Source organism: Lissotriton helveticus, chromosome 12 (genome assembly GCF_964261635.1).
Source record: "Lissotriton helveticus chromosome 12, aLisHel1.1, whole genome shotgun sequence".
Taxonomy (NCBI): Eukaryota; Metazoa; Chordata; class Amphibia; order Caudata; family Salamandridae; genus Lissotriton; species Lissotriton helveticus.
Window position 1 is genome coordinate 82,063,984 of NC_136073.1, and position 14,934 is coordinate 82,078,917.

The 14,934-nt window shown below is 39.1% G+C and overlaps 1 protein-coding gene across 1 annotated transcript in view; it reads left to right on the forward strand.

Moving 5' to 3' along the window:
* The first annotated feature begins 217 nt into the window (after positions 1-217).
* The window catches only part of LOC144797872 (extracellular calcium-sensing receptor-like), an 87,245-nt gene continuing 72,528 nt past the window's right edge, over positions 218-14,934 (forward strand). Inside the window, exons 1-2 of the mRNA XM_078668675.1 lie at positions 218-600; positions 5,368-5,659. Coding sequence (XP_078524801.1) covers positions 218-600; positions 5,368-5,659 — 675 coding nt within the window. The remainder of the gene's footprint in view (positions 601-5,367; positions 5,660-14,934) is intronic.

The following is a 14,934-nucleotide window of genomic DNA, read 5'->3' on the forward strand; positions in this document are numbered from 1 at the left end:
CAAAATGATAGTGTGCTTTTTTAAGCAAAGAAATTGAGTATTCAATAACCAACTAGAGATGAGGGTTTTATAGATTGACTTCAATGTCTTTTACTTTTGTATATTTTTTTATTCTTTTTCTGCTGTGCACCAAATTTTAATTTACTGTTGATGTACAGGATTTACTAATTCTGGGTGTGAAGTGTGGGGTTCAGGATCAATGGGAGTGCATACAGCAATGTCTGACTGGTATCTGGGTCTCTTGCCGCTAGATACAGAGACTAGCCCTTTAATGGAAAAAATTGCACAAAGTTTGGATGGTGTTGGAGTTGAAAGGGCAATGGACAAGGCATTTGTCCTCACTACTGTGAGCATGATATTAAAGATATTCATGAAACATATCTTCTGCCTGGGAGCTGTGCGGTGTTGGCTTTTCTGCTCTTTGATAGTGGTGTCTGTTGCCAGAAGCACAATTTCCAGGTGCCAGCATCTCCCACTCCAAGCCAGCGGCATCTCAAGAGGTGGAGATATCATGATTGGTGGTATCTTCCCAGCCCACATTGTTGCGATGCAAGGAGAAATTACCTTTCAAGAGGAACCTCTGACGGCCACATGCCAAACGTAAGAAAATTACCATTTGTGAGTAACAACATTCTTGTATTCTTAACTGCTCAGACATATGAAAGCATATGACCATTAAGAAAAAAAATAGCAAGGCTGCATGACTATTCTGACACAAACTGTCAGTGGGGGCAGCAAATGAAATTCAAGTTGTATTAAGAATGATGGGGCAGATTTACTATGTTTTGGAACGAGAACAGCAACCTACATTGTTGCACTGTGTTGCGTAAAAGGATGAGAAAAAACACTGCTACATCTACTAAAATGGTGGTACAATCTAGACTGCTATGCACCAAGGCACACATCCCTGCACCACGGGCCATGGGTGTATCAATTTTGTCAGGAATAGTGTTGTACTGGAAAAGGACCCATCCAGTACAAAACTATGCCTTATACTTTACCCACATTTCTTGTGTGTTGCACAATAAAGGACACATGCAAAGTTTTAAAAAGGTGGAGCTATATACACGTCACTCCACTGTTTTACCTGTCTTTAGAAGGTATCATTTTATGGGGGCCAAATCCTTGTCTACAAGTTTTAGTAGATAGAAATTTGCCCATGTACCACCCATGGTATGTCCCTTGATGCAAAGTAGCACAAAGTAGTGCATAGCGCTATTTCAAACTATTTTAGGCAACTTTAAGTGTTACTTTAGCTCTGCTGCTGGTGCTTGCTCACACTTTGGAGATGGTACCTTATGGGGGAGGAAAGCAAGACTGTCTTCAGACACCTTCAAATTCTGAAAATTTGCCAGGAAGCTAGACTCTTCAACATGAGTTCTAAACACAGTGCCTTGAAAATCAAGACACAGGCCCTTCCTAATATTTAGGATGATTTAATATGACCTGTAATGAGTGAGTCTAATGACTCAGCTTTTTTAATCCAAATATGTACCACAGTGGGCGAGTCCAGTAATCCCATTCCCAGCTCATCCAGCTCAACCCTACAGTCAATGCAGCAGCAGTCATGATATCCTCTCTGCTCAGAATTCTAATTTGGCACTGACTGACCAATCCACTGGAGACCAACATTTCCACCAGTTCTTTTTTGGCTCCAGTTAATCCACGCTCCGACAGACACTGCTAAGGAGGGTTTTATTTTATCTTACATTTCCATGGGTGCTCCTTTAGTCCTCAGTAAGAGTCCTTGGCTTCATCAACATGTGACTTACTTCAAGCAATTTAAAGCAGTATTTGATCAGAGGCAGTTTATACAAGTAGCAATCTTTGTTTTATTAAACCTCCAACAGGGTTCTAAGGATATTAATACTTTTTTTTTTTAATTAAAACTTGTTTATTGTTTTGTAGTCAAGGCATAAGTAAAGAGGAGACACATATAAGGTGCAAGACACCTGCACACTACAAGATAAAAAACATAGCGAAGTATAGGTGCATTTTTGGATCAGTTGTGGGGATTGTCAGCAAAACAATGAATACATTTATTACACACATTCTATGAATGAGGTAGCATTACATTCTAGGTCTAAAGAACAGGAGTGTAGGAATAAAATTGTAGAACTTAAAGAATGTAGAAACAGAACTATTAACAAGACTGCATAATTATATTGTGAAGAGAGTAAATGACATGTGCAAGAGCGTGAAAAGAAGAGATATAAGAGAGGGGTAGAGGGTGGGGAATGCCAGGCAGGTGTATTCGCTTGAATTGTTGTTACCACTAGGTGTGATATAGAAGGAACAGGTCCGCAAGGCACAGTATTGGTGGGTTTAAAAACATGGTGTTAGCGCATGCTGACGATATTGCTGTCATCACCCCTGACCCAACAGGTGCATTAGCAAGGATTGAGGAGCTGACCCTAGAATTTGGCAAGGAGTCTGGGTATGGCTTGAATACAGACAAGACTAGGATAGTGTGTACTAAAAATACGGCCTGCCAGGATACATGCAAAACTGAGACCGCTACCTACCTTGGGATGGATATTTCGGCTGAGGTCGACTCCATTTGGGATATTAGTGAGGCACCTCTTATAGAGAAGATAGGTAGAGATTTAAGGAAAATAGATAGTTTACACCTATCTATTATAGGAAGAAGCAACGTGATCAAAATGACGATGTTCCCCAAGGTTTTTTACTTACTCTGATGTATCCCACTGGAACCAATAAATACTTTTTTAAAGAATATAAATGGGATGTTTTCACAATTTGTATGGAATTATAGAAAGATCAGGAGATCCATGACATATGTGACATTACGGCAAGATAGGGGAGGCTGGCAGCCCCTAACCGTCTATATTATTATTGGGCCATAATGCTGCAGCAAATGGGCATATTGCTTAAGTACAAGGTAGAACCAACCCTGCGAGGGCAGAAGGAAACCCCTCCATCTATTTTCAAATTGGCCATGGTGGTGCAGCACCCGGGATCCTTTTGAAACAGCTACAGGGGAGTTACTTTAAAAAAGCACAGTTTAAGCCTCTTAGAGCCGCCTGTAACTGTTGGCACAGAGTGTGCAAACACTTAAAAATTCCAAAGTTACAAAGATACATATCTTTGCGGCGCTCATCAAGCTTTCCTGCTCTATTATATGATGTAAAGGGAAAAAGATGGGCACAGGCAGGAATCAATAGTATAGGTGACATGCTCAATATGAATGGGGTTATCTCATTTACAGAACTTCAGGAGAGATACGAGGTGGAATCCAGACAATCCGATCCTTAGTGCCACAGGTTATAAACAAGGGCAGAATACAGCTGTTAGAGTGTCTGGTTTTTAAACAGTCGTCGATTAAGGATATATACTCTATCATGCTTGTGGCCAACGTGGATGACATACCTAGAATCAAAGCCGTATGGGCAGACAAACTGGGGATCGCGGATGTTGACCTAACTAGATCACTTTGGTTGTCTAAAACTTAGAGGCCTATTATGATGGCGGACGGACCTGCGTCCGTCCGCCACCCCCGAGGTGGAAGGACCATCCGCAGGGGCAGCGGCGGTCCCTGCCGCTTTGTGCCTGCCGCTTTGTGCATGCACATGCAGGGGGGTACCATAGGTACCCCCCATGTGCACCCCCATCCCCACATCATCCTGAGGGCCCGCAACGGGCCCCCAAAGGTTATACCGTATGCCTTTCCACGGTGGCAATGCCGCCGTGGAAAGGCATGGGACCGCGGGCATCTTAATATGGCTGGTGGTGTCTCGCAGACACCACCACCATATGTATGCACTATTTCCGCCGGTCGCGAAGGCGACCGGTGAAAAAGCGGCAGACGGTCTTGCTGTCCCCCGCGGACCCCCCAGCCATCCTAATGTGGCGGGGGGTCTTTTCAGTCACCGCAGTGGTGAATCTGCATCCTCCGGGCCAGCGGTGGCCACCGCAATCCTAATCGGCCCCTATGTTTTTATCAGCTAATCTAAAAGCACAACATTTTAAAACAATTTTCAGTTTATATTTTACACCGGCAAAACTATTTGCCTAGGGGAAAATGGAAAATGACCACTGTCCAAGGTGAGCAAAAGGTCCTGGAAAGATGGTGCACATGTTCTTTGAATGCACTAAACTTAACAAATTAAAACAGGGGGTTGAATCTTTTTTTCTTAAAACTATTTCACGGCCAGTCCCATTATCTCCAACTTTGATGTTATTAGGCTGTGCTGAAACTGTACAGCTGGAACCAACTCATGTTTGTTTTTGTTTTATGGTAACTGCAACACTCTGTATATTGATTGCAACACAATGGAAGAATGTGGATTCCCCTTCATATCAAGCTTGGTATGCTAAACTGTTCTATGTATTTAATTTTGAGATGGGGCTGTACAAATATAAAGGCCATATGATGAAGTAAAGGGGCACACAAGCGTGGAGCCCGTTTACTGAACAATAGAACAGGTGGATTTTCCAGTACCCTGTAATATATGTATGATTTGCTACGATAACTATTGCTTGTTTTTAGCTTACTGTATTTTATGCTTTCCTGAGATACAAAAATAAAAAAATAAAAAAAGGAGAAGTGGAGTGGGTTAGGGTATCCAGCAAGAGACACCAACTAATGAGTTGCAAGAATGTCCGACTAAACACATTAAAATATGGGGTAAGTGGTTTGGAGCAGCAGGAATGGTCTCATGGTGAGGAGGTATTGTGTGATTTATGTCATTTGTTTCATATGAGATGATACCCATTGTTGCTATTATACTTGGATGATGTCAGCCTCAGACAAGGGCTTGGTGTTGGTCTTCAATGTGACTTGTAACTTTAATAAAATAATAAAAATGTGTTTATAAATACAACCTGAAAACTATATTTAAACACATGTATACTAATTATTCAAACAATAGCAACACATACAATTAATATAATAACTAAAACACATTAAAATCATATTTTTATAACAATTTTTTGCAAATAATACTAACAACAATATTCTTTTCAACCTTATTATGTACATGAGAAAATGATATTGTTGACAATGATGTTTCAGCATAATTAATATTTATTTAATGACTTATGTCTCCCAATTTTAACAACTTGCTATTTTTCTCCACATACTTCTCATTCATTCTTTTTTTTATACAATATAAATGTGAAGGATGTATTTTCATATATAATGTGATAAATCCATAAATACATGACAATCTGCACAAATGATTTCCATGTGTGAATCATATTTTTATTTTTAAAATTTTATGGCATTTACAACCGGCATTATTTACACATGACAAATGGACAAAAAAACAGTATTGGTTTATTTGAAATATTTCCACTCTTACAGTATTCAATGTGTTGTAACTTTTGGGTTTACATTTTTTCCAGGTTTGCAGTTCAAAATTATCAATGGATCCAGGCTATGGTGTTCGCCATTGAAGAGATTAACAACTGCTCCACCATATTACCTAACATTACCCTAGGATTCCAGATCTACGATACCTGCACAATGATTCAGTGGTCACTCAAAGGAACTCTATGGATTCTCTCAGGGCAAGATGAGGTGATTCCAAACTTCCGGTGTCAGAGAGGTTTGTCTCCTGCTGCCATCATAGGAGATTCTGGATCTACACGCTCAATTCTTCTTGCACACATTCTAGGTCTGTACAGATTCCCCCAGGTAAGGCAGTGTAAGAATCACTACAGTTTGATTAGTGTTCATTCAGAATTGTGAAATACCAGCATTTGGGTAAACATTTGGCAAGATTCCCTTCCACTGGGGTGGTTTCAGAATATCAAGGAGGGAATATTGAGCTTAAATAATATCTTGTATATATTTATATATCTAACTGAACATATACATATCTTTACAATATATATATATATATATATATATATATATATATCCTAAAGGTAAACAGGTGTGAAGTTAAAAAAGTTAAATCTATACCTCTTACCTTACCTTTTCAATTTTTTGATCCTAGATATTTGGTCATAATATTGTGTGAAGTTAATATTCCCACTTCGGTATTCCATACTACAATCTCTTCCCCTCGCCTCTCTAAGCATTTTACTAATTTGGAAAGCAGCAAGCAACTGCTTTGTCTGTGATAGAGTGAGACTCTCCACAGACCTACACCAACATCATTGGTATTTAAGGGGCCACCCAGTTGAGGGTGTCTTCCAGGGCCATTTCATCACCACTTCTGGACCGAAACTCCTTTGCAACACTGCAGTCATGGACAATACATCTCTAAAATGTCCCCAAAGAGCAAGGGAAAACGTCCAGGGCATGCCTACTTGACCTCCACTTCTATTTCCACTAGTTAAGACTTTCTACAACCTTTTTATACCAAAGCAGTTTGCACCTTAGAAGTGTTATTTGTTTCAGTTTGGCCAGCCCAGCTGTTGCCAGGTGGGTGAAAGCAGCACCTTTGCCACAATAGCAGTTTGGTGGCTAGGGAGCCACACTTTAAATTACTCACTTAGTATCTATTTCACAGAATTTAGAGCTGAAACAATAAAAATAAATGACAAATTGTCATTCTGAGATGGATAAATTACATAGACAACGTGTCTTAGTCTGTGATTCAGCATGCAATATGAACGCACAAAGTCAACATACTCAGCAAAATGGATTCCTACATCTGTGTCACTGCTGTTAAATCGAGGACCTACTGAGGGATGGCAATGAGCCCCAAGTACCTCAAATCTAAGGTTAACATTAACTCACTCATTTGATGAGATGCAGGCACCCAGGCCTATTACCCATGTTCCTGAGGGGTTATCCTAACCGATGGTGAAGAAATCCATACTTATAAGCAATCTTTTAGAAAAATAAAATGGAAACAGGGGTATTTAAGGGATATTTACGGACAGTTAGAGCAAGGCCTTCATTTGCTAAATTATCCCAGAGATGGGAATTCTTCTGATTTAATCAATAGTGATCCAGCAGCATTATTGCCTATTATCAGTTATGCCTTTGTGCCTTCCTCTTACAATATTGCAGAAATTCAGTTTGCTTCTGATATAGAGCTTATCACAAAAGTGATCTGAGATTTACTGAAGCCGTTTATAGGGTTCTTCAAGATTAGTTCAATTGCCAGTGTTGACAAAACTACAGAGTCTTCTATGTGAAAGAAAGATACTTATTGTTTTTGACACCACCTACTTCATTTTGAAAAAACATAACTAGTGGACAAATCTAAATAAGGTGAAGTAAAAAAAAAGAAGAAACCAAACTCTAATAAAAGTATTTGAAGGCACAAAATGCGGATCTGTGTGAGGAGAATGTTTCCGTTCTGTCAGATTGGACTTCTGCAAATACCGTTTAGAAGAAACCTTTTGTACAACGTCTTCAACATCACACTGGTACCAAAGTTGATGTTGATGAGTCTAGTCCTTTCTCTTTGAGCATAAGGAAGAATCTTGATCCACATAAGAAGATTTAATTGAGTTTAGTTTTGAAATGTGAACTTGGTAGACATAAATCAAGTAAAACTTTACAGACTAAAGAGTGTCAGGAAAAACTTCAGAAAATAAATTGAATGGAGGAGACACTTTTACCTTACAAGAAAAAATGACACGGTAATTAATTACTGACAAAAATTACTGGGACAATTTTCTGAGCAGAGTCCTTCCTTTTGAAACTGACTGCACAAAACAAATGACTTATTTTGCTGAGTTTCACAGCATGAGTGAAGAACTTACACCTTGCAGAATCATGAATTGTCTGTTTCCAAATAATGGGAAAAAAGAAGAGATGTCTGAGAGTTTTCGTCAGTTGGATGCTATCCACATACTTGTCTCCCAAAAACGTGGCCGGTGTATTATGTGAGTTTGACAGCAGTTTTGAAGAAAACAACCATAGAAAGAATATATTCAAAATGTCTGAAGAAACATCAGATTTATTGAAATAATCTGCACAGACAGCAAACATTTCAGAATAGGAGTTTTCCTGTTTTATAGATTTGAAGATGTAAATTGTGAGATTGTGTGCTGATCTGTTTTATGCTTCATATTACTTTAAGTTTACTACAAAGAAATGTATTTTAAATATTTAAAAAAACACAATCCTAGTCACACATCCCAAATGTTTCTTTCTCACAATATAGCCGTAGTGATATGAACACACAAGAAAAAACTCATTCTACAATGGTGTATCACACAGCCTAAATATTTTACTTCTGCAATTTAAGATCTCACAAACACACACACATACACACACTCTCCATTTCGCACATTACCAACCACACACAAACTCCTGGCTACTCACTCCTGTTGAACAAGTAATTTACCTTTGGTAATGACTATTCTGGTAGAAACCCTATCTAAGCACAGACTTCTCACCTTGTAATTAAATCAGGTGCTACACTTGATCCAGAGAATTTTATATAGCAAATCCCTTGTGGGTCAGTGTGTGGCTCCTTGTTGAATCTGTAGCACCTATGATGTAACATAATGGCCACTATATCTGTGCCACCTCTGCACATTTATATCAGTTTATTTTTTATCTCTGTTAGCACTGTCAGACATGAAGCCCATACATATCAAAATATGACAGTGAGCAGATCTCTAAATTGGGATCTTATTAATGAACATCATGAGTTCATTCTCCACAACAGGGAGAAAGGTGGGTCAGTGACAAATATGTGGTTAGATAGAATCTCTACCAGAAAGGGCATTACCAAAGGTAAGTAGCTCATTCTTGTGATAGGGAATTCTAGCCACAGATGCCTCACCTTCCGAATAAGTACCAAAGCAGTACCACCTCAGTTCCTGTGTCTGTGGAATGGCTCAGACCAGAAAATCCTGCAGGACTGCACAGTTGAAGTGCTCATTCTGCTGGACCAGGCTACCCTGCCAGTGGTGCTTCGTGAACATGTGGGGCCTCCCACTTAGGAGCCTGGCAGATGCCCAAGACCTACACACTGCATGATAATGCAGCGGTAGCAATTTTTGCTTTGGTGGAATAAGCACATAAGCCTGCTGGGAACTGCTTTTTGGACAACCCATAGCTGATGTTAATGCAGAAAACAATATATAGAGACACAGGTCTCTTTGCACTGCTTATTCTTTTTTCCTCCAGAGAAGCCCACAAAAAGTCGATCTCCTTTTTGTCTCCAGCCTACTGCCTGGTTCCCCTGAAGGCTTCTGACTTCCCTAAAGTCTCTGGATGCCAAGGTAATATTTCGACCCGTACACACCTGGTCCTTGTATCTGAACCATACTCCATTGCAATCTGACTTAAAACATACCCTTAGTATGGACTTGGACAACGAGTTGACCACGGTTAGCGCATAATGTTTTTTGGCCTTGACATTAATATTTACAAAATCATAACTCTGGTTCTACGGGTTGCTTTTTTTCTCATTTATGTATCAGTTTATCTAATAAACATTCTTTACTTTTATTAATTAGATTTGGAATTATCTTGTGTTGTGTTTACTTAATGAACTGTACAAATATCTTACACACTGCCTCTAAAGTTAAACCTGTCTGCTGTGAGCAATAGCTACCAGAGGGTTGAGCTGCGGTTTATTTAGTGAGGTTTGTTATTCACCCCGACAAGCAATATAAATATAATTTAAATTGGGGTTTCACCCCTCTCAGCTATTAACCCATTTTCTTACAGTCCTGCTTGGTAAAATGACAAACCAGCAATGACTTCTAGAAGTCAAGCTCTTGATCTTGCCTCGAGTATCTTACTGCTTCCTAAAGTGATAACACCTTAAAATATCCACATACTCAGAAACCAAGACAAAAGTCACTCTGTTCACATTGCATCAGCTGTTTGTGGCACTTCTCTACTGCTGCATTTCACCTGCCATGTGCTGCCTTTTATTTCCTGTTTGCTGCCTTTCGCCTCCCATTTGCTGCCTTTTGTTTCCTGGTTGCTGACTTTTCCTTTGTGGGTTCTGCCCTTTACCTCTTGGCTCCTGCCAATGCTGCCGCTTCTATCTTTACTGCTGCGCTGTTTCTCAGGTCCGAAGATAGATATGAATTGCAGGTAAGCCTCAACAGCTTTTGTAAAATGCACAAGTGCACCTATCATTAAGATAGGAGGGATTTAGAGGTTGGTGCAGAGAAGTGCATTGACTGGTCTTTTCTGCTCATTTCTTGCATTCTGTTTTGATTTTTTGCATGTTTCTTGCCATCTGTTTGTCCTCCTCTGCTTATTTATTCCCCTCTGTTTATGCCTTCTCTGTTCGTTTCTTGAACTCGTTTTGCCTTTTCTGGTAGTCTCTTGCCTTTTTTGCCTTTCCGGCTCATTTCTGGCCCTCTGTTTTGCTTTTTCTGCTTGTTTCTAGCCTTCTGGTTAGCTTTTTCTGCTCATTTCGTGACCTCTGTTTGTGCCTTATCTGCTTGTTTCTTACCCTCGTTGGCCATGTTTTCTCGTTTCTAGTACTCTGTTTGTGCATTCTCTGCTCATTTCTTGCACTCTGTTTCTGCTTTCTCTGCTCGTTTCTTACCCTCTTTTTGCCCTGTCTTCTCATTTCTTGTCCTCTGTTTGAGCATTCTCTTCTCATTTCATGCCCTCTTTTTGCATTTTTTCCTCATTCCTGCTCTCTGTTTTACTTTTTATGCTTATTTCCTGCTTTCTAATTTTCTTTTTTCTACTTGTTTCCTGACCTTTGTTTGTCCTTTCTCTGCTTGTTTCCTGCCCTCTGTGCCTTTTCTGCTTGTTTCTTGCCCTCTGTTTCTGACTTCTCTGCTCATTTTCATTCCCTCTTTATGACTTTTCTGCATGTTTCTAGCCCTCTGTTTCTGGTTTCCCTGCTCATTACTTGCCCTCTTTTTGCCTTTTCTGTTAGTTTCTTGCCCTCTGTTGTGCTTTCTTCTGCTCGTTTTTTGCCCTCTTTTCAGCTTTCCTGCTCGTTTCTTGCCCTCTTCCCGTCATTTTGCTCCTCCTGCCACCTAGCACCCATCCCTCCCCTCAAGAATCCTCCCTGGCGAACTTCAGAAAGAAGTTCAAGACAGCTTTTTTACAGAGACCTGCACTCCAGTGCCCATAAAGCCTTTGGGGTGACAGTCCTGCGCTCTATAAATGCTGATTGATTCACATTTACAACATTTGACAACTAAAATGTTAGAGCATGAAGTTGACTGGAAATGAAACACTTAATCAAATAATGTTGCCTTTCCTGAAAGTCAGCAAAGCAGGACAAAAGAAGTTCTAAATGTACATTCACTTTCGTAAAACTTAACTTTGAGAAAAATACACAAAACAAAGATACGTTTTTAAGCAAAAGAGTAAGGACACAAAACGTATTCATGCATTGACATGCATGAAATTGTATCACTATTCCCTGTCTCATTAAGTGAAAATGATTTACCACTATGGGTAAAAAGGCCTTTATCGAACATTTATTATTAAAGACCACTCTCAAGTAGGATTTGCAAACAGTACATCTGTTTATGAAACACTATGGTAACAGGACAACACCAACCAACAATTTTTATTTTAAATTTGTTACCAAACAATTTAGATTTTGAAACATATGTGGTTACTCTTCCATAATTGAACATCTTACGATCAAGCAACAATTCTTGTGAAGGTTGCAAAGTTATCTTTCATTTAAATGTGAGTCTAACATTGCACAGTTATTAATGTTAATCAAGGTGCACCAGACAAGCTACCAGAAGAGGTGAAGGTTGAAGAACTGACACCTTTAGTAACTTTAGTACCTGATCTTCTAAATAACAAATTACCAATCCAAGAAGTGTTAATTAGTTACTTAGGTCCACACGAGTTTCGTATGGCTGTTCTCTAAACATTTGATTACTGTATGATTGCTGTAGATTAGATCTTTCCAACCAGTTGATCCCAGACACCTTCAGAGTAGCTCATAGTCTTGAGTTCATTATGAATAATCACAGGGTCACATTTTAAGGGAAGACTGCGTTTATTTTATAATATTATCTTCAGGTGGCTGGAGATAGCAGGGACTGATAATGAACAGTGCTGGAGTCAGATTAATGACCCAGGGCAAAGAGCTGAAGATCCGAAGCACTGAGGTGTTTAAATATTAAATAAAATTCCTTGTCAGCTCAATATTGGAGAGTGAGAACAAAATTATGTTCTGAATGGTTTTAAAAGGGAGAAAATTAAACTGAAGAGTGTCTTAATGATTAAGTTCAGTATTCATTTTAATTTTCTCCCACTTAAATAGTGTTGCATTTACAATCAGCAGGCCTCTTGCTCCCAATGGGCAGTAGACACTCTGCCATATTTATAACTGAAAAATACAGTCATTTGTTTAAATGGGAGGATTTTAAAGTTAAGAAAAATATTTCTATGAAACATTGAGTCAATTCTTCTCGCCAATTTCCATTAAGCTAATTACATCTTAATATTTTAAGAAGCAAGTTTCTTCAATTTGAATTCCTTCCATTTAATCAAATGGCTGTATTTTTCTGTTATAAATATGGCACCATATCTACAGGCCACTCAGCTACAAGGTCCTATAATCCATTCTTCGTAAAAGCTGCTGCTTGCCTTCTGCACAACTACAGCAAGAAATGAAAATATTGTGAGACATGCCCACCAAACATTTTAAACAGACAAAACAAGATAAATTAGACACTGTTTGTTAAAAGGAACTATTATACCACCTAAGCGTATCCAGGTATTGAATGCTTCTTATTCTATTGTTTATTTTCAATCAAGTATTGTGTGACCTCATTCAAATATTTGCACACAATCGCTGACATAATCCTCTAATATATATATACTGTACTAATCATTAGCATTTAAAATTTTTATATAACCTGTCTAATAACAATTATTCATAGCAATAGATATTGCTTATTGTTTCCAAGTAGCAATAGAGAGTGGATTGGGCATTTTATTTTAGAGGCAGCAATATTTGGCCAAGGAGGAGTGGGTCCCAATAGGAAATCAGGGGCAGGTGCCAGGTTACCTGCTGTTTGCTTTTTTAATGTTTTTTTAGCTCCCTCCATCCAGCATCTTATAACACTTCCAAAATCATTGTCAAAACAAGCAACATCATATGTTTACACACCCATCTTTAAACATCCACACAACAACCACCGTACAACAACAAATCTATTCCATACTTCCTTGCAGCCAACTTCATATGCTGACAAACTCAACAGCACACATTCACACAACTTTACAAATATTTTTTTAAAAAGACCAATGACATTTCCCCCAAAAATCTACAGCTCAAATGGAGTTAAGGTTTGACTGATATGTTGATAGAGGTTTTGCAATGAAAACTGGAAGTTATGAAATGCAAGTGTGGCAGTGCTACCTTCCCCTTGGGTCCCAGTTACACTTTACCAATTAAACCTTAATTCCTACCCAAAGCATATTGTCTTCATAATTTAAACCACTTTTTGAAACAAAAAATAATACACAATATTTAATTTAACCCGTGCAGCTAACATGATAAGTCAACAAATTCTTTTTTAATATACAAACATACAAACCCACCAATATATGACAAAACACTGCCATCCACTCAATTGAATTTATCTCTGCACACAGAATTGGGTCCAGAGCCATTATGGCAGTAAGAACAGAATTCCCTATCAAGTCTAAAGGAAACCTCAACAGAACTGGTAGGTTTTGAATGCCCTCTTGGGAGCTGTATAGTCCCTAATTCCAAAGCATAGGTGATACGAGAAAAGGAGCCTCCTCTTCTCCTAACTCAAAGGAATAATGCAACCTCAAATAAGGGTGGAGAACAGGGGATGAGGGAGTGCCTAAATATATAACTACTCAATTCATTGAGAACTCTGAACTCAAAGCTGAAGTTCCAGCTTTAGTCATCTCGAGGTTGGAGTACCGATGTACTACCCTGTCGGGGCTTCCCAAAATTTCAACAGCCCCTCTGAAAGCCTGTCTCAATGCAGAAGCAAGGCTCCTAACAGGATCTAGGAAATTTGACTGCATATCGCTACACCTGAGGGCTCTCAACTGGCTACCCTATGAAGCTAGAATCCACCTAAAGATGGCTTGCTTCACTCATAAAGCACTACACCACAAAACCCCCCCAGTACCTATCCCCAAAACATACTTTATCTGGAGGAAACAGACACTTTACGAGCTCTGGCAATCTACTCCTGAACCCTTTTGTTTCAGCAAGAAAAACGTCTGACAGAGCGTTCTTTGGAGCGGTACCAAGAATATGGAACTCGCTACCTCTGTACATCAGAGAAATCTCTTCTACATCGCTATTCAAATAGGAAGCAAAATCATACCTGATGAGCAAATTCCTCCCTTAATTCTGCACATGCCTCACCAAATGGCGCCTTACTTTTACACCAGCTTTCTCATTGACGTGCAAGGCACTGAACCAGTCTATGACACCAAACCTGTTTCTTTTCTCCCCTTAATGGCACCATAGCTTCTATGAATTACGCATACTCGAACTTGTTCATAATGCTCTGAACCAATCGTCTCCATTTTTTTTTCTGCTTCCTGCCGAACCTTGTCAAAAATATTTTAATACTTTGTCTGCTCTGTTTTTGCAAAATGTTCTATTCGTACTCTACTTTCTTTGGAAAGCACTCTGATACCCTACCCTGGGTCTTGTTCACGCTACAGAAAACTCTAAAAATAAAATTAATTCACTTTACTTGTGTTTGGATTAGTTTCATAAGCAAAGCAGAGTGAAATGAACATGCTGGGAAAACAGCCAGTGAAGCACAATGCTTGCTTAAGAGACATCATGAAATGTCCTTATATGTGAACAAGACAAACAAATGAGTTCCCTGTAGTTTTTTGATAGAACAGGGAGAAAGGCTAGGATGAAAAGCATTTCATAATCAAGACTGGACATATTTACTGGACATATTTACAGCATTAGCAACTAGAAGATTTCCCTATAACTCTCACCTTGTGGCAGCGGGAGTAGACTGCAATATTAATCTATCAAGCAACATTGAGTACTTTATACGATGGCGGAAGGCCTGCCACTGCCATCC